Source organism: Lotus japonicus, chromosome 3 (assembly GCF_012489685.1).
Source record: "Lotus japonicus ecotype B-129 chromosome 3, LjGifu_v1.2".
NCBI lineage: Eukaryota > Viridiplantae > Streptophyta > Magnoliopsida > Fabales > Fabaceae > Lotus > Lotus japonicus.
The window spans coordinates 92,444,764-92,459,047 of NC_080043.1; the positions used below are offsets into that span (position 1 = coordinate 92,444,764).

The window sequence follows — 14,284 nt, forward strand, 5'->3', positions numbered from 1 at the left end:
TTATAAAATGCGGTTTTTTGGAATCCAAATATATTACATTAAATATAATAAAAATGGAAGAGTTTAAGCTCAGGAATATGACAATGAGGATACAAAAACAAAAAAAACTCCGTAATCCACCAATATACACAGTCACTCAACCATCCTAAAGGTATAAACAACAAGAACCTCCCTAAACAAAAAAAATCAAAGGAATAAAAAACGAAGACATAAACCATAACTAAAGACAAACACCAAGAGTAGTATCAACACTTAAGGAGGCCACCACTCCTCCACTTCTTGTGTCAGGTCGCGGATAGCCGTTTCATCCCCATCGTTAAAAGTACACCCCAAGCTTGCCAACCATCCACACCTTCTTAGCTCGCGTCTAGTAACGACCACCTGGAATGTTCCCTGAATCCAACGGAGCAGCACAAACCAAAGGCATGATCTCACTTGAGGAGGGACCTCCTCCATCAACCGCAACCGAACCCACACAAGTCGTCGGGGGCACCTGACGGAGCTTACATCAGGAACAAAGACATCCAAAGACGACGCATCCAAATGAACTGCCATATCAAAGAGCTGGCGTTGAGTGACCTCACCATCTTCAAACAGAACCAGACACTCGACCCTAGGAGGAAGAAACCCAAGCACATCATCAGTAAAGCTAGGAAGAATCGAGTCAAACCCGTTCAAACTTTAAAATTGAGAAATAAAACTTAAGCATGCTATATTTATGAATTTAATTTATATAACATTGAAAGTATAAATAGTTTTATAAGTACATTTTTTTGTTGTTGCGTAAAGATGATAAGTACATTCAATTATATTTTAAATGTTTCTTCTTTTATATTTTTATTTAAAATTGTGGTTGTACTTTTAGTCCTCATTTATATCTTTTGTGTGCAAAAATGATCCATAACAAAAAAAAAAGACTAGGTTTGATCCTGCACATTTACCCAAGCTTGCAGTTTTGATTTTTCGTCAGCTTTCCGTCTAAAAATTAATATTTTTAAGGATGTGACATTTTTTATTTATATTTTAATTAAACATTTGTTTATTAAATAACGTTGGGTCGATCTGTTGCACTTTTTGTCCACACTATCACAACCTAGCAGCCACCATATCCTCTCTGTCTACTACCATTACTCCTCCTCCTTCCTCACTCAGAAACCAAATTCTTATTAAGAGAAAAAGAAAATTTAAAAAGAGAGAACAAAGGAGGTGATCATAAACCCCTTTCTTACAATCAACTTATCAATCTCGATGGCTTCTTTCGCTTTCACGGCGGAGCTGACATCCATCTTCTTCAGCGCTGCTTATCGAAATCCCAAACACTTCCTTCCCCTCCAAACTACCCCTAATTCCTCTTGTCTGCACCACCACCAAAATTAAAACAATAACCCACTTCTTTTCCACAACAATCGCTCGCAAAGCCTTCATCGTTGCCGCTTCCACCACAACACTACCTAACTTTGAATTTTTCGATGTCTCCACCGCGATTCCGCTTTCACCGACTTTCTCGGTTTCGACAATGTATCTTATTTCCTCATCCTCATCTTCTTCTTCCTCTTAGCAAACCTGAAGTTATTTTCTCTCTTTGATTTTTCATTCTATTTTACCTTCTTTTTTACTTAATTAAACAACTCAAAATGACCTCATTTTTAGTCTATATTCTTTTTTCTTATATTTTTCACTTATATTATATTCTTTCCTCTCATTATCACATGCATCCAAACAAATCATAAAAGTGGTATTTGAGATACAAAATTGTTGACAAACGGTTTTTCTAAGTAAAACATGTTTTACCCTTAATGTATAGAAATGATATAATATATGCTATCTTACATTGGCTAAAACGGCTATAAATAGATAGTGAAATTCCAATATCCATACAAACAAATAAGCAGAAGTGAGACTTCATATTCAAAATGAGACCTGCTTTACCTTTGCTTCCTTTCCTCTTCCTTTTTTTGGTATGTTGTAATTTTCATAGTTTCACCATTCTTAGTTATACCACTTTTTAAATTTTATACTTTTGTGGAATATTTTTGTTCAGAAAAAACTAGAGGATCTACAAAATTCTCGAGCACGTACACTTCCAACTTACATTTTACCAGATTTTTTAACCACTACAAATGTTTGTGGAGGTTAAAAACCACTACTAATATATATGTCAAATGAATATTAGGAAAACTCAGTATATCTATTTGTCATTACTTTTTTTTCAGCTCATGACAAACTCTACATAATTCTTGGTCATCCTTCAAATTTACATATTAGCAGAATTCTCGTGCACGCGCATCTAACCACATCCTTATTTCATCATGACACGCATCAAAATGATATTTTTGTGGCATATCATTAATTTAAATTTATGAAGTATGATTAAATGTATATAATTGAGTGGTAGTGTGTAAACTTAAGATAATAAATTGATTAATATAATCAATATTTGTATTTTTTTGGATTAATTAAATAGAGAGTTTATATGTTAAGCTAACCACCATTTTTTTTTCTTTTCTTCCCACTACAATCCGGAGAAGATTGCTGCTACCGTGGAATCAAGAAAAGATCAAGGAGAATATTGGAAAATGATCATGAAAGATGAGGAAATGCCCGAAGGAATTCAAGGCCTTCTTCAATTGAAGTCTGAGATCAAACCAGGAAAGAATTCCGAACACAAATGTGATGAAGAGCATGTGGTTACAAACAATGAATATATCATAGAGAAAAAGGTGTTCACTGAAGAATTGGAGCCAAGACCCAACATTTCAGCTTATGATGATGACCATGTTGATACAAAGGCAAATAAGAAATACATGGAGGATTTGGAACCTAGGCCAAACATTTCAGCTTATGATGATGACCACGTTGATACAAAGGGGAATAGGAAATACATGGAAGATTTGGAGCCTAGGCCAAGTGTCACAGCATATAGTGAAGAAATCGTGAAAACCTTTGAGCCAAGGCCTAGTGTCACAGCATATATTGAACATGATCATAAAGGTGAGAAGCTAGCGTTGAACAGTGAGTTTGAACCCAGACCAAGTGTCACATCATATCGTGAACAAATTGTGAAAACCTTTGAGCCGAGACCTAGTGTCACAGCATATATCAAAGATGGTCATAAAGGTGAGAAGCTGATGGTGGCTAATGAGTTTGAACCAAGACCAAGCGCTACCAAGTATAATGACTAAACGTAGAACAGTAATGTAACAGTCTTCCCAATGTATTTTTTTTTAAAGCGTGGTGTGATGTATTAGTCTTTAAATAAATGCATGTAAAATAATGGGTGTTCTAAAAGAATAATAAGGGAGGGGTGCTCTTTAGTTGTTATTATTCGTGTCTTTTCACTATTGAATGAAAGATTATATATTGCCATGTTTTTCTATAGTTTTCCGATGCATAAAAAGAAATGACATCTTTTTTTATAGTCTATCTATTGATGCTTTTAGCAATTTTAAATCGTGAATACTTAACTCATTCAAACAAACTCATCTTTGTTTTTTCATTCATATGTAATTAAAAGGAATTTTAAATAATTAGGTAACTAAGATACGAAAGTTTGATTTGAACGATGGTCCCATGTGTTTGAAGAATGAGATTGAGTTGTTGACAACATATTTACCAAAAGTGATGATTAAAAGGAAAGTGGAAAGAATAAAATTGATATAAAAAGTGTAAGTGGAGTGATAATGTGTTTGGAGGAAGAGAGAGAGGAAGAAGGGAAATGGAAGGAGAATGACAAAAAATGATTAAAAAATTAGAGTCCTAATCGCATCCGGATTCGATTTAGTCTAATGATATTCTCTTTTGTTTTTACTCATATATCTGTTCGGACATTCTACGATTGATTTTCTAATGGAATCTCATTTTATTGTTAAAAAAAAAAGTTACACCACACAACCACCACACAACCAGTTGCAATTAAGCTTACTCATTTGCTAGATCAATAGGTGTTTTTGAGTTTGTTTTTGTCAAAAGGTATATTTGAGTTTTTTTTTTTTTTGCCTTTCAAAAAAAAATCTACTATTTTTTTTTTCAGAATTTTTATTCGTTGTTAAGCTTGTTTTTTATTTCTTGAGCCCAATGTTATGCTTATGCGTGAACATGTTTTGCTCCTTTCTTGGATTCCGTAATAACCGAGGCCCATGACAACCAATGCAATAGTAGATTTTGGGAGAACGAATATTGTGGGTTTGTCCACTCCTTTTGGGCTTTGGCTCACTATCAATGAACCTTATTTGTTTGACCAAAAAAAAAAAAGAATAAGCTAATTTGGCGTAATATACTACTCCAAATTTATTATTGTGTTTATCATTTTTTAATTGTTATCGTAAATAATAAGCTCCCACCATTTTATTTTCAGGGTTATCTAAATCAGTCATATAAAATTTGATTGAACGTAATTATAAGTGGACGTGGACCAATATAATTTAAGAAAAGTGTGTTAACTTTTTTCTTTATTTTTTTATAATCTCCCACCATTTTGCTTATGTTTTGTCTCTTTTGTCTTCTCTTTTTTTTTTTCATTTCAATCTACTAAAAAAAAGGTTAGGTCTCCAACAGAGTTTATCAAACTCATAACCGCTAACCAATATGCGCAGGAGTTGGTCTTCCTGTGAATATGTCGGAAGAAGATACTCCAAGAGCAAGAGGGAATAGAGAAGATTTCTGTTAAGATCAAATCCAAAGGAGGAGACGCATCCAACAAATCACATTCACAAGTGATCTTACAAAATCTCCTATCCAAAGCCAAAAGATGTCTATACGTAATCACCAACAACTTAACATGTAAAGAACTGAACTTGAAAAACCCACAACCTAATAAACTCTTTTTGAAAGGACGCCCTAAACACCCATGAGAATAGTGCTCTCCCGGAAACTCTAATTTGCATTAGTATTAGCAATGATGACCCTGTGAACTTTATTTTACTCAAAATCCACCAACAAATTAAAATAATATATTTCATATAATTTGGTTTAGAAAAATTTGAACTCCCCCTCTTCAAATCACAAAGCTCAATTTCATTTCTTATAAAATCATTCAAATTCAATATTTTTTCACTAAATCTTTTATATTTAGGCTTTCAAATTTATATTATGTATATGAATTTGACAAATGGACTGAATATGCTTTGTTTATAAAGTTCGATTGAAAAGAGTTATACAAATAAAAATCATGCAAAGTCTAGACTAGAAGTAGTAAAATCATTAGCTAATTGGTTGGCTAGTGTGGCGTTACATTTTAGTTTTAGTACTAATGTTTTTTTTTCTCCATTTTGGGGGTTGTCATCACTTCCTTTAGTTCCTTATACTAGATTGTGGTAGTTAGTGTACTTTTCTTTCTCTGAGGCTGTCATGTTACTAAAGAAAATACACCCACACACACGAGAGATATTGTATGAAAGAAAATTCATGGGAGAAAAATGAAAAATATGGTATAAAAAAATTGTGTGTGTATATTAAGAAATATGCTAGCAATAACTCTTCTCTTTTCAACATTTTTTTATTCATTGATGAAAGCTGCTATATCGTACGAAGCGAAACAGCCGATAGTGTTTAGGTGGCTTTTAAAAAAATTAATAATAAAAAAATAATAATTTCATTAATTTGTGTAACTACATCAAAAAACCAGATTTGGAACACTCTCACTTCCCACTCCAAACCCTCATCCATCATAACCACCGCTCTTCCTCTCGCAAGACCATCCTCTTCTAGCCACCTCAACATCGAACGTCCACACCACGTTTCACGCCGCTACCAGTCGACCACCACCCCCATCCCTTCTCTTCCCACCCTCTTCATCACAATCAAACTGCTCACATCTCAACCCTCATCGTCATCTCATCCAACCACAATAATCATAACCGTGCCGCCAACCTCCACCCACCCAACCACTGTATCCACACACAAATTGCCTACGACATCGCTCCACTGAACCACCAAACACCCACTTCCACACAGAGTAGCGAAGACATGGCCAACAAAGTCCAAGCAATTAGATGGCCAATGGAAACAAAAATAAGTACACGTGACATAACCTTTTTATTCTTACCTTTCGTAAAACTTATCCTTCGTAAGATTTAGCATTTTCCTTAAAATTCATTTGGAGTCTACTAAAAATATTAATTTCACTTTCAATCTAGTTGAACTCACATGAATTTTAACCGATCAATCTGTTAATACTATCCATTTTGAGAACATATACTCACAAACACAAAGATCAAACTTGACTTAAAGGGAGTTTTGAGTTTTGCAGTTTCACCCACACTCATGTTGTGTTCCATCTTATTTCTCATTTTCCTTTTTCTTTTTTTCATCTCTCTTTCTAGAGTGTGGAAATAGAGGGATTGTGATGACGTATATGTAGGAAGCAAACCACAGTTTCAGTGAACAACAACAACACGAACCCTTTCCCTTCTTCTCCTACTCTCGATGGAGGAGAAACGCCGCGAAACCGCATCTCAACCTCCATCAACCACCGATTCACCGGCATCGGAACCCGTTCCACCACGCCGCCGCGCCGGAGGCAACAAGAGGAAGGCCAGCGCCTCCAATTCCTCTTCCATACCCTCCAAACGCGCCACGCGCGAGAAGGCCTCGCCTATTCACTTTCCTCCTCTCCACAATGGCCCTCTCACCAGGGCTCGCCAAATCCCTAGCAATCTCTCCTCCGCCGCGGCATCGGAAGGCGGAGGTTTCGCATCTGCTCCCGCTGCTGTGAAACACTCGGAACGCGCATCGCAGGGACAAGGCTTGGGCGGAGAGTCGTCGGCTCTGGCGGAGATGCTCAAGAAGGAGAGCGAGTGGGAGTCTCTGGAAGCTGCAATTGAAGCTGAATTCGAAGCTATCAGATCTCGTGGTGCCAATGCTCACGTTGTTCCTACTCATTGCGGTGAGATTCTGTGCCTATTATGGAACCCTAATTGGTGTTCCGCGGAATTCAGCTGCGCTGGTGTATCATGAATTATGCCATTTTCTTTATTTCTTTCTAATTTTACAGTTATTCACAATTTATGTAGTTGCTTTTTCCAATTTTCATTGCAGTAGTGTTAGAATTGGTGAAGGAAATTGTGTGTGTTTGTTCTTAATTCTGAATTTTGATTAGTCTAAGGGAACCTGATGTTACATTGCAACACAATTGATGGAAACTGAGACTCATTGCATTCTGTTTTAGGTCTACTCATAAATTATCTTTTTCATGTTTTTTTTCCCACCTTAATGTTGTAGATTTAGTCGCCCGTTTATTGTTGTTTCGATCCTTTTCTTGAGATTTTGTCTTGATAGTCTTTAGAATGTGTAGGCTTCTGTAGATAATTGTAAAGAAGACAAGTAAGAACTGTATGTATACTTATTGAGTATTTATGTTTAGTTTATAAGAACTTTCTTAAGTATGAAAAAAGAGAAGGTAATTGTTTTTCCCACCCCCGCTCATCTAGTTACACCTCCCCCCTTTTAAGTGCGTTAACATCGCACTTTCAAGTACGTGAACATCACACTTTCAAGTGCGTGTAAAAAAAGGGAGGTGGAACTAGATGAGAGGGGGGCGGGAATAACAATTACCAAAAGAGAAACCATACTGCATATTGTGTTGGAGCAGGTATACTGCAAAACCTAAAGGGAATGTTATAAAAATTAATTGCATTTGTTTTTATCATATTGTTGTAAGGATAATGCTTCTGCTATCCAACTATATATTTGTAATTGTAAGACAATTATGCAAATCCCTGGTGACCCCGGTGTCCCTTCGGATCACCCCAAATTTAGAAAAATAATTCATCTGGTTGATTTTCCATTATTTCAATATTTAATTGCAGTAAGCGTATTCAAGTTGACTCAAAGGTCAAAGCTTCGTTCCTGAGTTATCCATTTTATCTTTGAAATTGAATTTCAGGTTGGTTTCATTGGTCTAATATCCATCCGATTGAGAAGCGTATGTTGCCTTCTTTCTTTAATGGCAAAAGTGAAAATCGGACTCCGGATATATACATGGAGGTACGAAATTGGATAATGAAGAAATTTCATTCAAATCCAAATGTACAAATTGAATCGAAAGATTTGTCAGATCTTGATGTTGGAGAATTGGATGCTAGGCAAGAGATAATGGAGTTTCTGGACTATTGGGGTTTAATTAACTTCCACCCATTCCCTTCGACGGGTTCTGCGGTGCCCACCTCCAGTGATGACGGGGAATCAGAAAAGAATTCCTTGCTTGAAAAATTGTATCACTTTGAAACTCTCCAGTTAAGTCCACCTATTGTTCAAAAGACTAGCCTAATGACTCCAGCTATGACCTCTGGTTTGTTTCCAGAGTCTACAATTTCTGAAGAGTTGGTGAAACAAGAGGGCCCTGCAGTTGAGATGCTTGAGTACCATTGCAACTCTTGTTCCGCTGATTGTTCTCGCAAACGTTACCATTGCCAGAAGCAGGTTATTTATTTATAACTAAATAAATCATTGTAGTTCGTTATTTAAAGGTTTATTGAAGATTTGGCTTATCTGAAACAGTTGTTTATGGTTTATTGTGTATTACTCAAAATTCTATGCCATCGCAAACCTGGTGTTCTTGTAAAAGCTGTAGCTGTAGTTGGTAGAATTGAACAATTCAATTCAATTTGGCAAGCTAGTGATTAATATTATACGGTTAATCATAGATGACAATGAATTGTGTAGTACATATATAATCAGTGTGATTCCATCTATATGAACCACATGATTTAACCATTCATTTTTTAATTTTATTTTTTTGTTTCTCTTTCACCAACTCCTGTCAAAGAAATGGTAAATCTAACATGTTTAAATTGTGAAATGTAAAAATACTGAAAACACACTACTAAACGTACCCTATTAGATTATTCTACTGCTCTGTTTTTTATTTTCTGAACCTGGGACTTCACACTCACTCACTCCATTCACCTTACTTCACTGCTCTATTACTCGATTTTCATTCTTCTAAAATAGAGGCTTCTCACAGTCACTTGCTCACCCTATCTGCACCTTATTTGACTTTATCCCTTGCAGCATTATTTCCCTTGTTTGGTGCATTAATAGTTTAGTTCCCTCCATCAGTGAGGAGTTAAGGTGTTTTCACATTTTGCTTCTAGGAATCTTATTTGGTAACTTTTATTTATGATGTCTCCAAGAAGAAATTACCATTGTGGCTTTATGACAGAATCAGTTACAATCTTATATGAACTAAATTAGATATTTCAAAAGTTTTTTTATTAGTTTGAAGTAACATTTCTGGAGTAGTAGAACAACTGAATTTAATTTGTGAAACGTGTGTACTTCAAATTACACATGAATGCATTCATCAAGAGAGGCCACGTGTTAGCTGATTTAAAAGGTCAATTTCCTTGTTTTTTGTCTGCAATTCAGCTAGTAACAAGCCGGTTAACTATTTCACTGTTGGTTGAATCATCACCAATTATGTTGTATATTTTATCAACTCTGTTATGTCTACCAGGCAGATTTTGATCTCTGTACGGACTGCTTTAGTAATGGAAGATTTGGCTCTGGCATGTCTTCGTCAGATTTTATAGTCATGGAACCAGCTGAAGTTGCTGGGGTTAGTGGTGGAAACTGGACTGATCAGGAGACCCTTCTGCTCCTTGAAGCATTAGAACTTTATAAAGAAAATTGGAATGAAATTGCAGAGCATGTTGGAACAAAATCAAAAGCTCAGTGCATATTGCACTTTGTTCAAATGCCAATTGAGGATGCCTTTGTTGATTGTGATGATGATGTTGATGCTAGATGCAAAGAAACTGCAGATCCAGCTGCAACAGTCGATGCATCTGTAGACAAAGGTGCTTCAGAAGCTGTGGAAAATGACACTAGTCATAGCAGCAAAGGCCATGATGAAAGTCCTGACACTGAAGATGTTAAAGTTAATCAGGAGGAGACTCCAAAGTTACAAGATGCTACTGATGTGAAAACTAGTGAGGGAACTTCTAAATCAGAAGATGCTGTTAATGTAAAATTTGGTCAAAAAGTAGGCAATGATCGTGCTCTAAATGCTCTTAAGGAAGCATTTGAAGCTGTTGGTTACTCTTCAGAGCCCGTAGGCCCTTCTTCACTTGCTGAAGTGGGTAATCCTGTCATGGCATTGGTAAGTTGAATGCTTTCCTGTATGAATGGTAGCTTGTTTTTTAATCTTTTGAGGTTTGGATACAAGTATCTAGTAAGTTATGTAATGGAAGACTCTTCTCTTCAGAACTATAATCTTGAATTAATTATCATATTTAACTGTAACTGCTGGCGCTGACCCTCTTGCTTGTGCACTGTGTCATGTCTATTGCTTGCAGATGAGAAACCTTACAAAATTGCTTGTGTTTATTATGCTATCAAATACTCGTGTTTACTAAATTATAGGCAACGTTTTCCTTTCCTTTCATTGTATCATGTCATGCCATCTATATGTTTCACATGTTTTTAGCCTTGTGGATCCCATCTTGCTGATTAATGTCATGTTGCTCTTCTGCAGGCAGCTTTTCTTGCACAATTGGTGGGTTCCGATGTAGCTGTTGCTTCAGCCCATAGCTCCATAAAATCCATGTCTGGAAATTCTCCTGGAACTGAGCTTGCTGCAAGGTGTTGCTTTATTCTAGAAGATCCACCAGATCATAAGGAACCAACTTGTTCTGAGAGGTATGTGATTTATATGGAGAGTTTGTTATTAGGCAGTTCCATAGCTATTCCAATTGTTTTTTATTGGGACTTACAATTATGTGTATGATCGTAGGGATTCTGAAAGTAAGGGAGTTCAGGATGACACCAATGAAAAACAGGATAAACTGATGTCAGATGATAAAGCTTTAGCAAATGATCACAAGGACATGGAAATTGAAATTAACGCTTCAGAAGACCAGAGACAGCTGAGCTCTACAGATGATGGTGCCTTGAAAGATCCTAGTTCTTCAAAGGAGCAAGCAATGATTGATCATGAGTCTGAGCTTGACAATTGTAATGATCCCACCAATTCAAAGACACCAAATGATAAAGTTCCAGGCACTCTGCAGGATTCAGATGGTTCAACATCCAAGAGTGAAATTCCACCTAATTCAGAGGAGGTTCGGGAGGGAACTTTAACTGAAGAACCTTGCCATCTTGTGGAGGAACTAAAGGACGGACCTGTGTCTGAATCAAGTCCGTCAGAAAAGAAAGAAGTTCAGCAGTCAATTAAATCCAATTTACCAGGAGAGCATTCAAAGCCAGTAGATACACCAAAGTCTGCTGAGATGGTTTCTGATTCTATATCTTTAGATAAGAACCAACCTCAAACCCCATTATCTACAAATCCAGTTCTCGAGTCTGGGAAAATGAAGGACTCTGAAATGGATGTTGATATTGGTTCTAATTCGTTGCCATCAGAAAAGATTGACTCTCAGCCACCATTTACACCAATATCATCCCAATATAATGGGGCAGAAAAGGATGTAGATATGATATCGTCTTCGCATCCAATTAAATCAAATTCTGGTGCTGAAAATGATGCAACTACAGGTCTCTCTCTCTCTCTCATCCACAAACATACACATAAAAAAGGAATGCAGTAGTTATTCATGTACTAAGAAATGCACTGGAATAAATAGGGTCTCAGTAATTGAGGAGTCTGTCATTAATTCATTTTACAAATTTAATCCATGAAAATGAATAAAATCTGCGTACAGGGACAGGTGAAGATCATGTGGAAAATGCTACGAAAGTGAAAGATGATGGTGCAAAAACTAATTTGGATAACAATTTTGAAAAATTGAAACGTGCTGCAGTTTCTACACTTGCTGCAGCAGCTGTAAAGGCAAAACTTCTAGCAGATCAGGAAGAAGATGAAATCCGACAACTAACTTCTTCGTTGATAGAAAAGCAGGTAATCTCATGGCCTTGTAAACCTTTTCATTGAATTATATGTACATGCTTTGTTCTTCTAACTTTGTTGGTAAATCTATCAACTTGCAGTTGCATAAGTTGGAAACAAAGTTGGCTTTCTTCAATGGTATGGAGAATGTGGTGATGAGGGTGAGGGAGCATTTAGATCGATCACGGCACAAGCTTTATCATGAGCGTGCTCTGATAATTGCATCCCGGCTAGGTTTACCAGCTTCCTCATCCAGAGGTGTACCACCATCTGTACAAACCAATAGAATTCCTATGAATTTTGCAAACTCACTTCCCAGACCTCAAATCGCCATGAATCCCCAAAGACAAATGATATCTAGACCTGTGGGCACTGCGGCTTCGACTCTTCCAAACCCCTTTGCATCTGCAAATCCAGCAGGAAATTCAGTTCGGCCATCCAGCCAGGAAAATCTTTCTTCTGTTGGGACAAAATAAATGTTGAGTACGCATGAAAAAAGGTTCATGTCTTCTTACTTACCGATCACCTGCCACCATTTTGACAATGTGAGTATGCATCTTCTTTTGGTGGATTAGTCTGTTTTTGTAGAAATTGTACTTATCTGTTCTCTTTTTTCATTATACGTATACACATGCTCTAGATAAGAGTTAAGTTCTTTGTGGCAAAGGAGTACCTTTGTTTTCACTGAGCCGCTAACCTAGTTTATGGTTGGCTAATAGGCAAATAAAAAATCTGATGTGACTTCCATCTTTATTTATTTTACATATATATATATATTGATGAAAATTGTTTGGTTGCCCTTATATAATGCCAAATAGTACTGATCAGTGTTGTGAAATAATTTGCTCCCCAAATTGCTTATTTGTTTCCTTCACTTAACTGTATCATTATTTCAACAATTAAAATGGACAATGAGGACCCGATTGAGAACAATTATATATTTTGTATAAGAACCCGAGTTGAAAATGAGTGACATGGGCAGGGACTAAAAGTGAAGTTGGATACTTGTTAGAAATGGGAAAATAACACTTCCTGAAGTAGTAGTAGTAGTAGTAGCACTAGCTACTACTTCACAGCTTCAACAAAAAATGTCCGGGATGTGTTATTGTCTCATTTTCATAGTTCCTAACGAGTGTCCAAACGAGCATAAAAGTATATTCCTAGTTTAAATGCTTGTTTCTAGTCTTACTAGATCTTGTTATATAATAGCTTGCAGTATTAATCTGTGGTTATTGTTTGATCCAGAAAATTCTTTTGAAGATCATCAAGTGCTGTTTAGGACTAACTCGAAATTGACAACTATTTGGAATTCAGTGGCCAGAAGCCCAGAATAGTGCCAGAGATGTGAGGATGGAAGTTTAGTAATATATTTAAAGTTGTAGAGCGGTTGCAGTTGTTTAAAATTTTGAGGTGTTTAACTTAAAACAAGTGGATAGTTGTTCAATCTTGTAACTCAATACTATTCACTACTTCATATTGAAATGTGGATGGCTTTTTATAAAAGGATATATAGCTATTACTAGTGCTTTGTTTGGATCTGACAAGAAGTGGGAAGGAAATATGTAGGAGACGAGAATTTGAGTAGAAAGTGATTTGATTTTCAAGTTGTTTGGAGAGAGAGAAAAAAAAGAATGAAGGAGGAAAGGGTATTTGATACATAGAGGTATTTATCCATGTATGAAATATTACTTACATCCCATTTGGTTTGATGTTTATTTTGGCTTATTTTGATTGTTATTTCACAATACTAACGAACAATTAGATGGTTTTGGGTTAAATCTGTTCTAATCTCATGTGAAATACGCATCATTTGATTTTAGTCTATGACTTTAATATATATATTTATCATTTTGATCATTCATTTTTTTGTCAAGGTCATTCATTTTCCGAAACAATTCATTTTAAACCTTGAGATCAATAAAATAAGAGTGATACCATGTCATATTTTTTTGAACTCCCACACACCTCATTTGTCTATTTTCGAACTAGTCAAATATGTCTTCCACTTATTAAAACTGTGTCGAGTTTTTTAAAAAATAGACCAATGATATTAAGTGGATGTGAGTGTGTTCAGAATGGTATAACTTACATTTTTTGTGTGGATTAAATTTTATTTTAAACATCAAACAGAATGGGATGGAGTGTGCTTTATATATGAAGAACTACATCTTGTTATCAAATACCATATTTCCTTTCCTTTTCATCTAATTAATTAACATGAGAGATTAAGAAAACAAAAAATGCATTATAATTTATAGTAAAACTAAAATAGTCTTTTATAAATGAAAAATGCCACAATCATTTTTTTTTGGTACATTAGAAATATAAATTACACAAATTACACCCTCCAGCCTCCAGGGATACGCCACAATATTAATTTCGAACAAATGGGGTAGTATATATGAAAATGTGGGAAAAGCAAGGGAGTAAAGTTGATAC

General features: G+C 35.9%; 2 protein-coding genes across 2 annotated transcripts; both read left to right on the plus strand.

Moving 5' to 3' along the window:
• Window positions 1-1,802: 1,802 nt before the first annotated feature.
• Window positions 1,803-3,378, plus strand: LOC130747457 (organ-specific protein P4-like). The gene is made up of 2 exons (XM_057600400.1): window positions 1,803-1,958; window positions 2,529-3,378. Exons 1-2 carry the CDS (start codon window positions 1,914-1,916, stop codon window positions 3,180-3,182), a joined length of 699 nt encoding a protein of 232 aa, XP_057456383.1. The 5' UTR covers window positions 1,803-1,913; the 3' UTR covers window positions 3,183-3,378.
• Window positions 3,379-6,266: 2,888 nt separating this feature from the next.
• On the plus strand, window positions 6,267-13,570 carry LOC130747458 (SWI/SNF complex subunit SWI3D). The gene is made up of 8 exons (XM_057600401.1): window positions 6,267-6,883; window positions 7,883-8,418; window positions 9,455-10,099; window positions 10,475-10,638; window positions 10,733-11,493; window positions 11,661-11,857; window positions 11,947-12,390; window positions 13,091-13,570. The coding sequence occupies exons 1-7, from the start codon at window positions 6,424-6,426 to the stop codon at window positions 12,319-12,321; spliced, it is 3,138 nt and encodes a 1,045-aa protein (XP_057456384.1). The 5' UTR covers window positions 6,267-6,423; the 3' UTR covers window positions 12,322-12,390; window positions 13,091-13,570.
• Window positions 13,571-14,284: the final 714 nt, after the last annotated feature.

Excerpts from the sequence above, each read along its gene's own strand:
- LOC130747457 (XM_057600400.1), top strand. The coding sequence starts at position 1,914 with ATGAGACCTGCTTTACCTTTGCTTCCTTTCCTCTTCCTTTTTTTG. Across the intron at positions 1,959-2,528 it reads CTTTCCTCTTCCTTTTTTTG|ATTGCTGCTACCGTGGAATC; the intron begins GTATGTTGTAAT and ends AATCCGGAGAAG.
- LOC130747458 (XM_057600401.1), top strand. The coding sequence starts at position 6,424 with ATGGAGGAGAAACGCCGCGAAACCGCATCTCAACCTCCATCAACCACC. Across the intron at positions 6,884-7,882 it reads CGTTGTTCCTACTCATTGCG|GTTGGTTTCATTGGTCTAAT; the intron begins GTGAGATTCTGT and ends ATTGAATTTCAG. Across the intron at positions 11,858-11,946 it reads CTTCGTTGATAGAAAAGCAG|TTGCATAAGTTGGAAACAAA; the intron begins GTAATCTCATGG and ends ATCAACTTGCAG.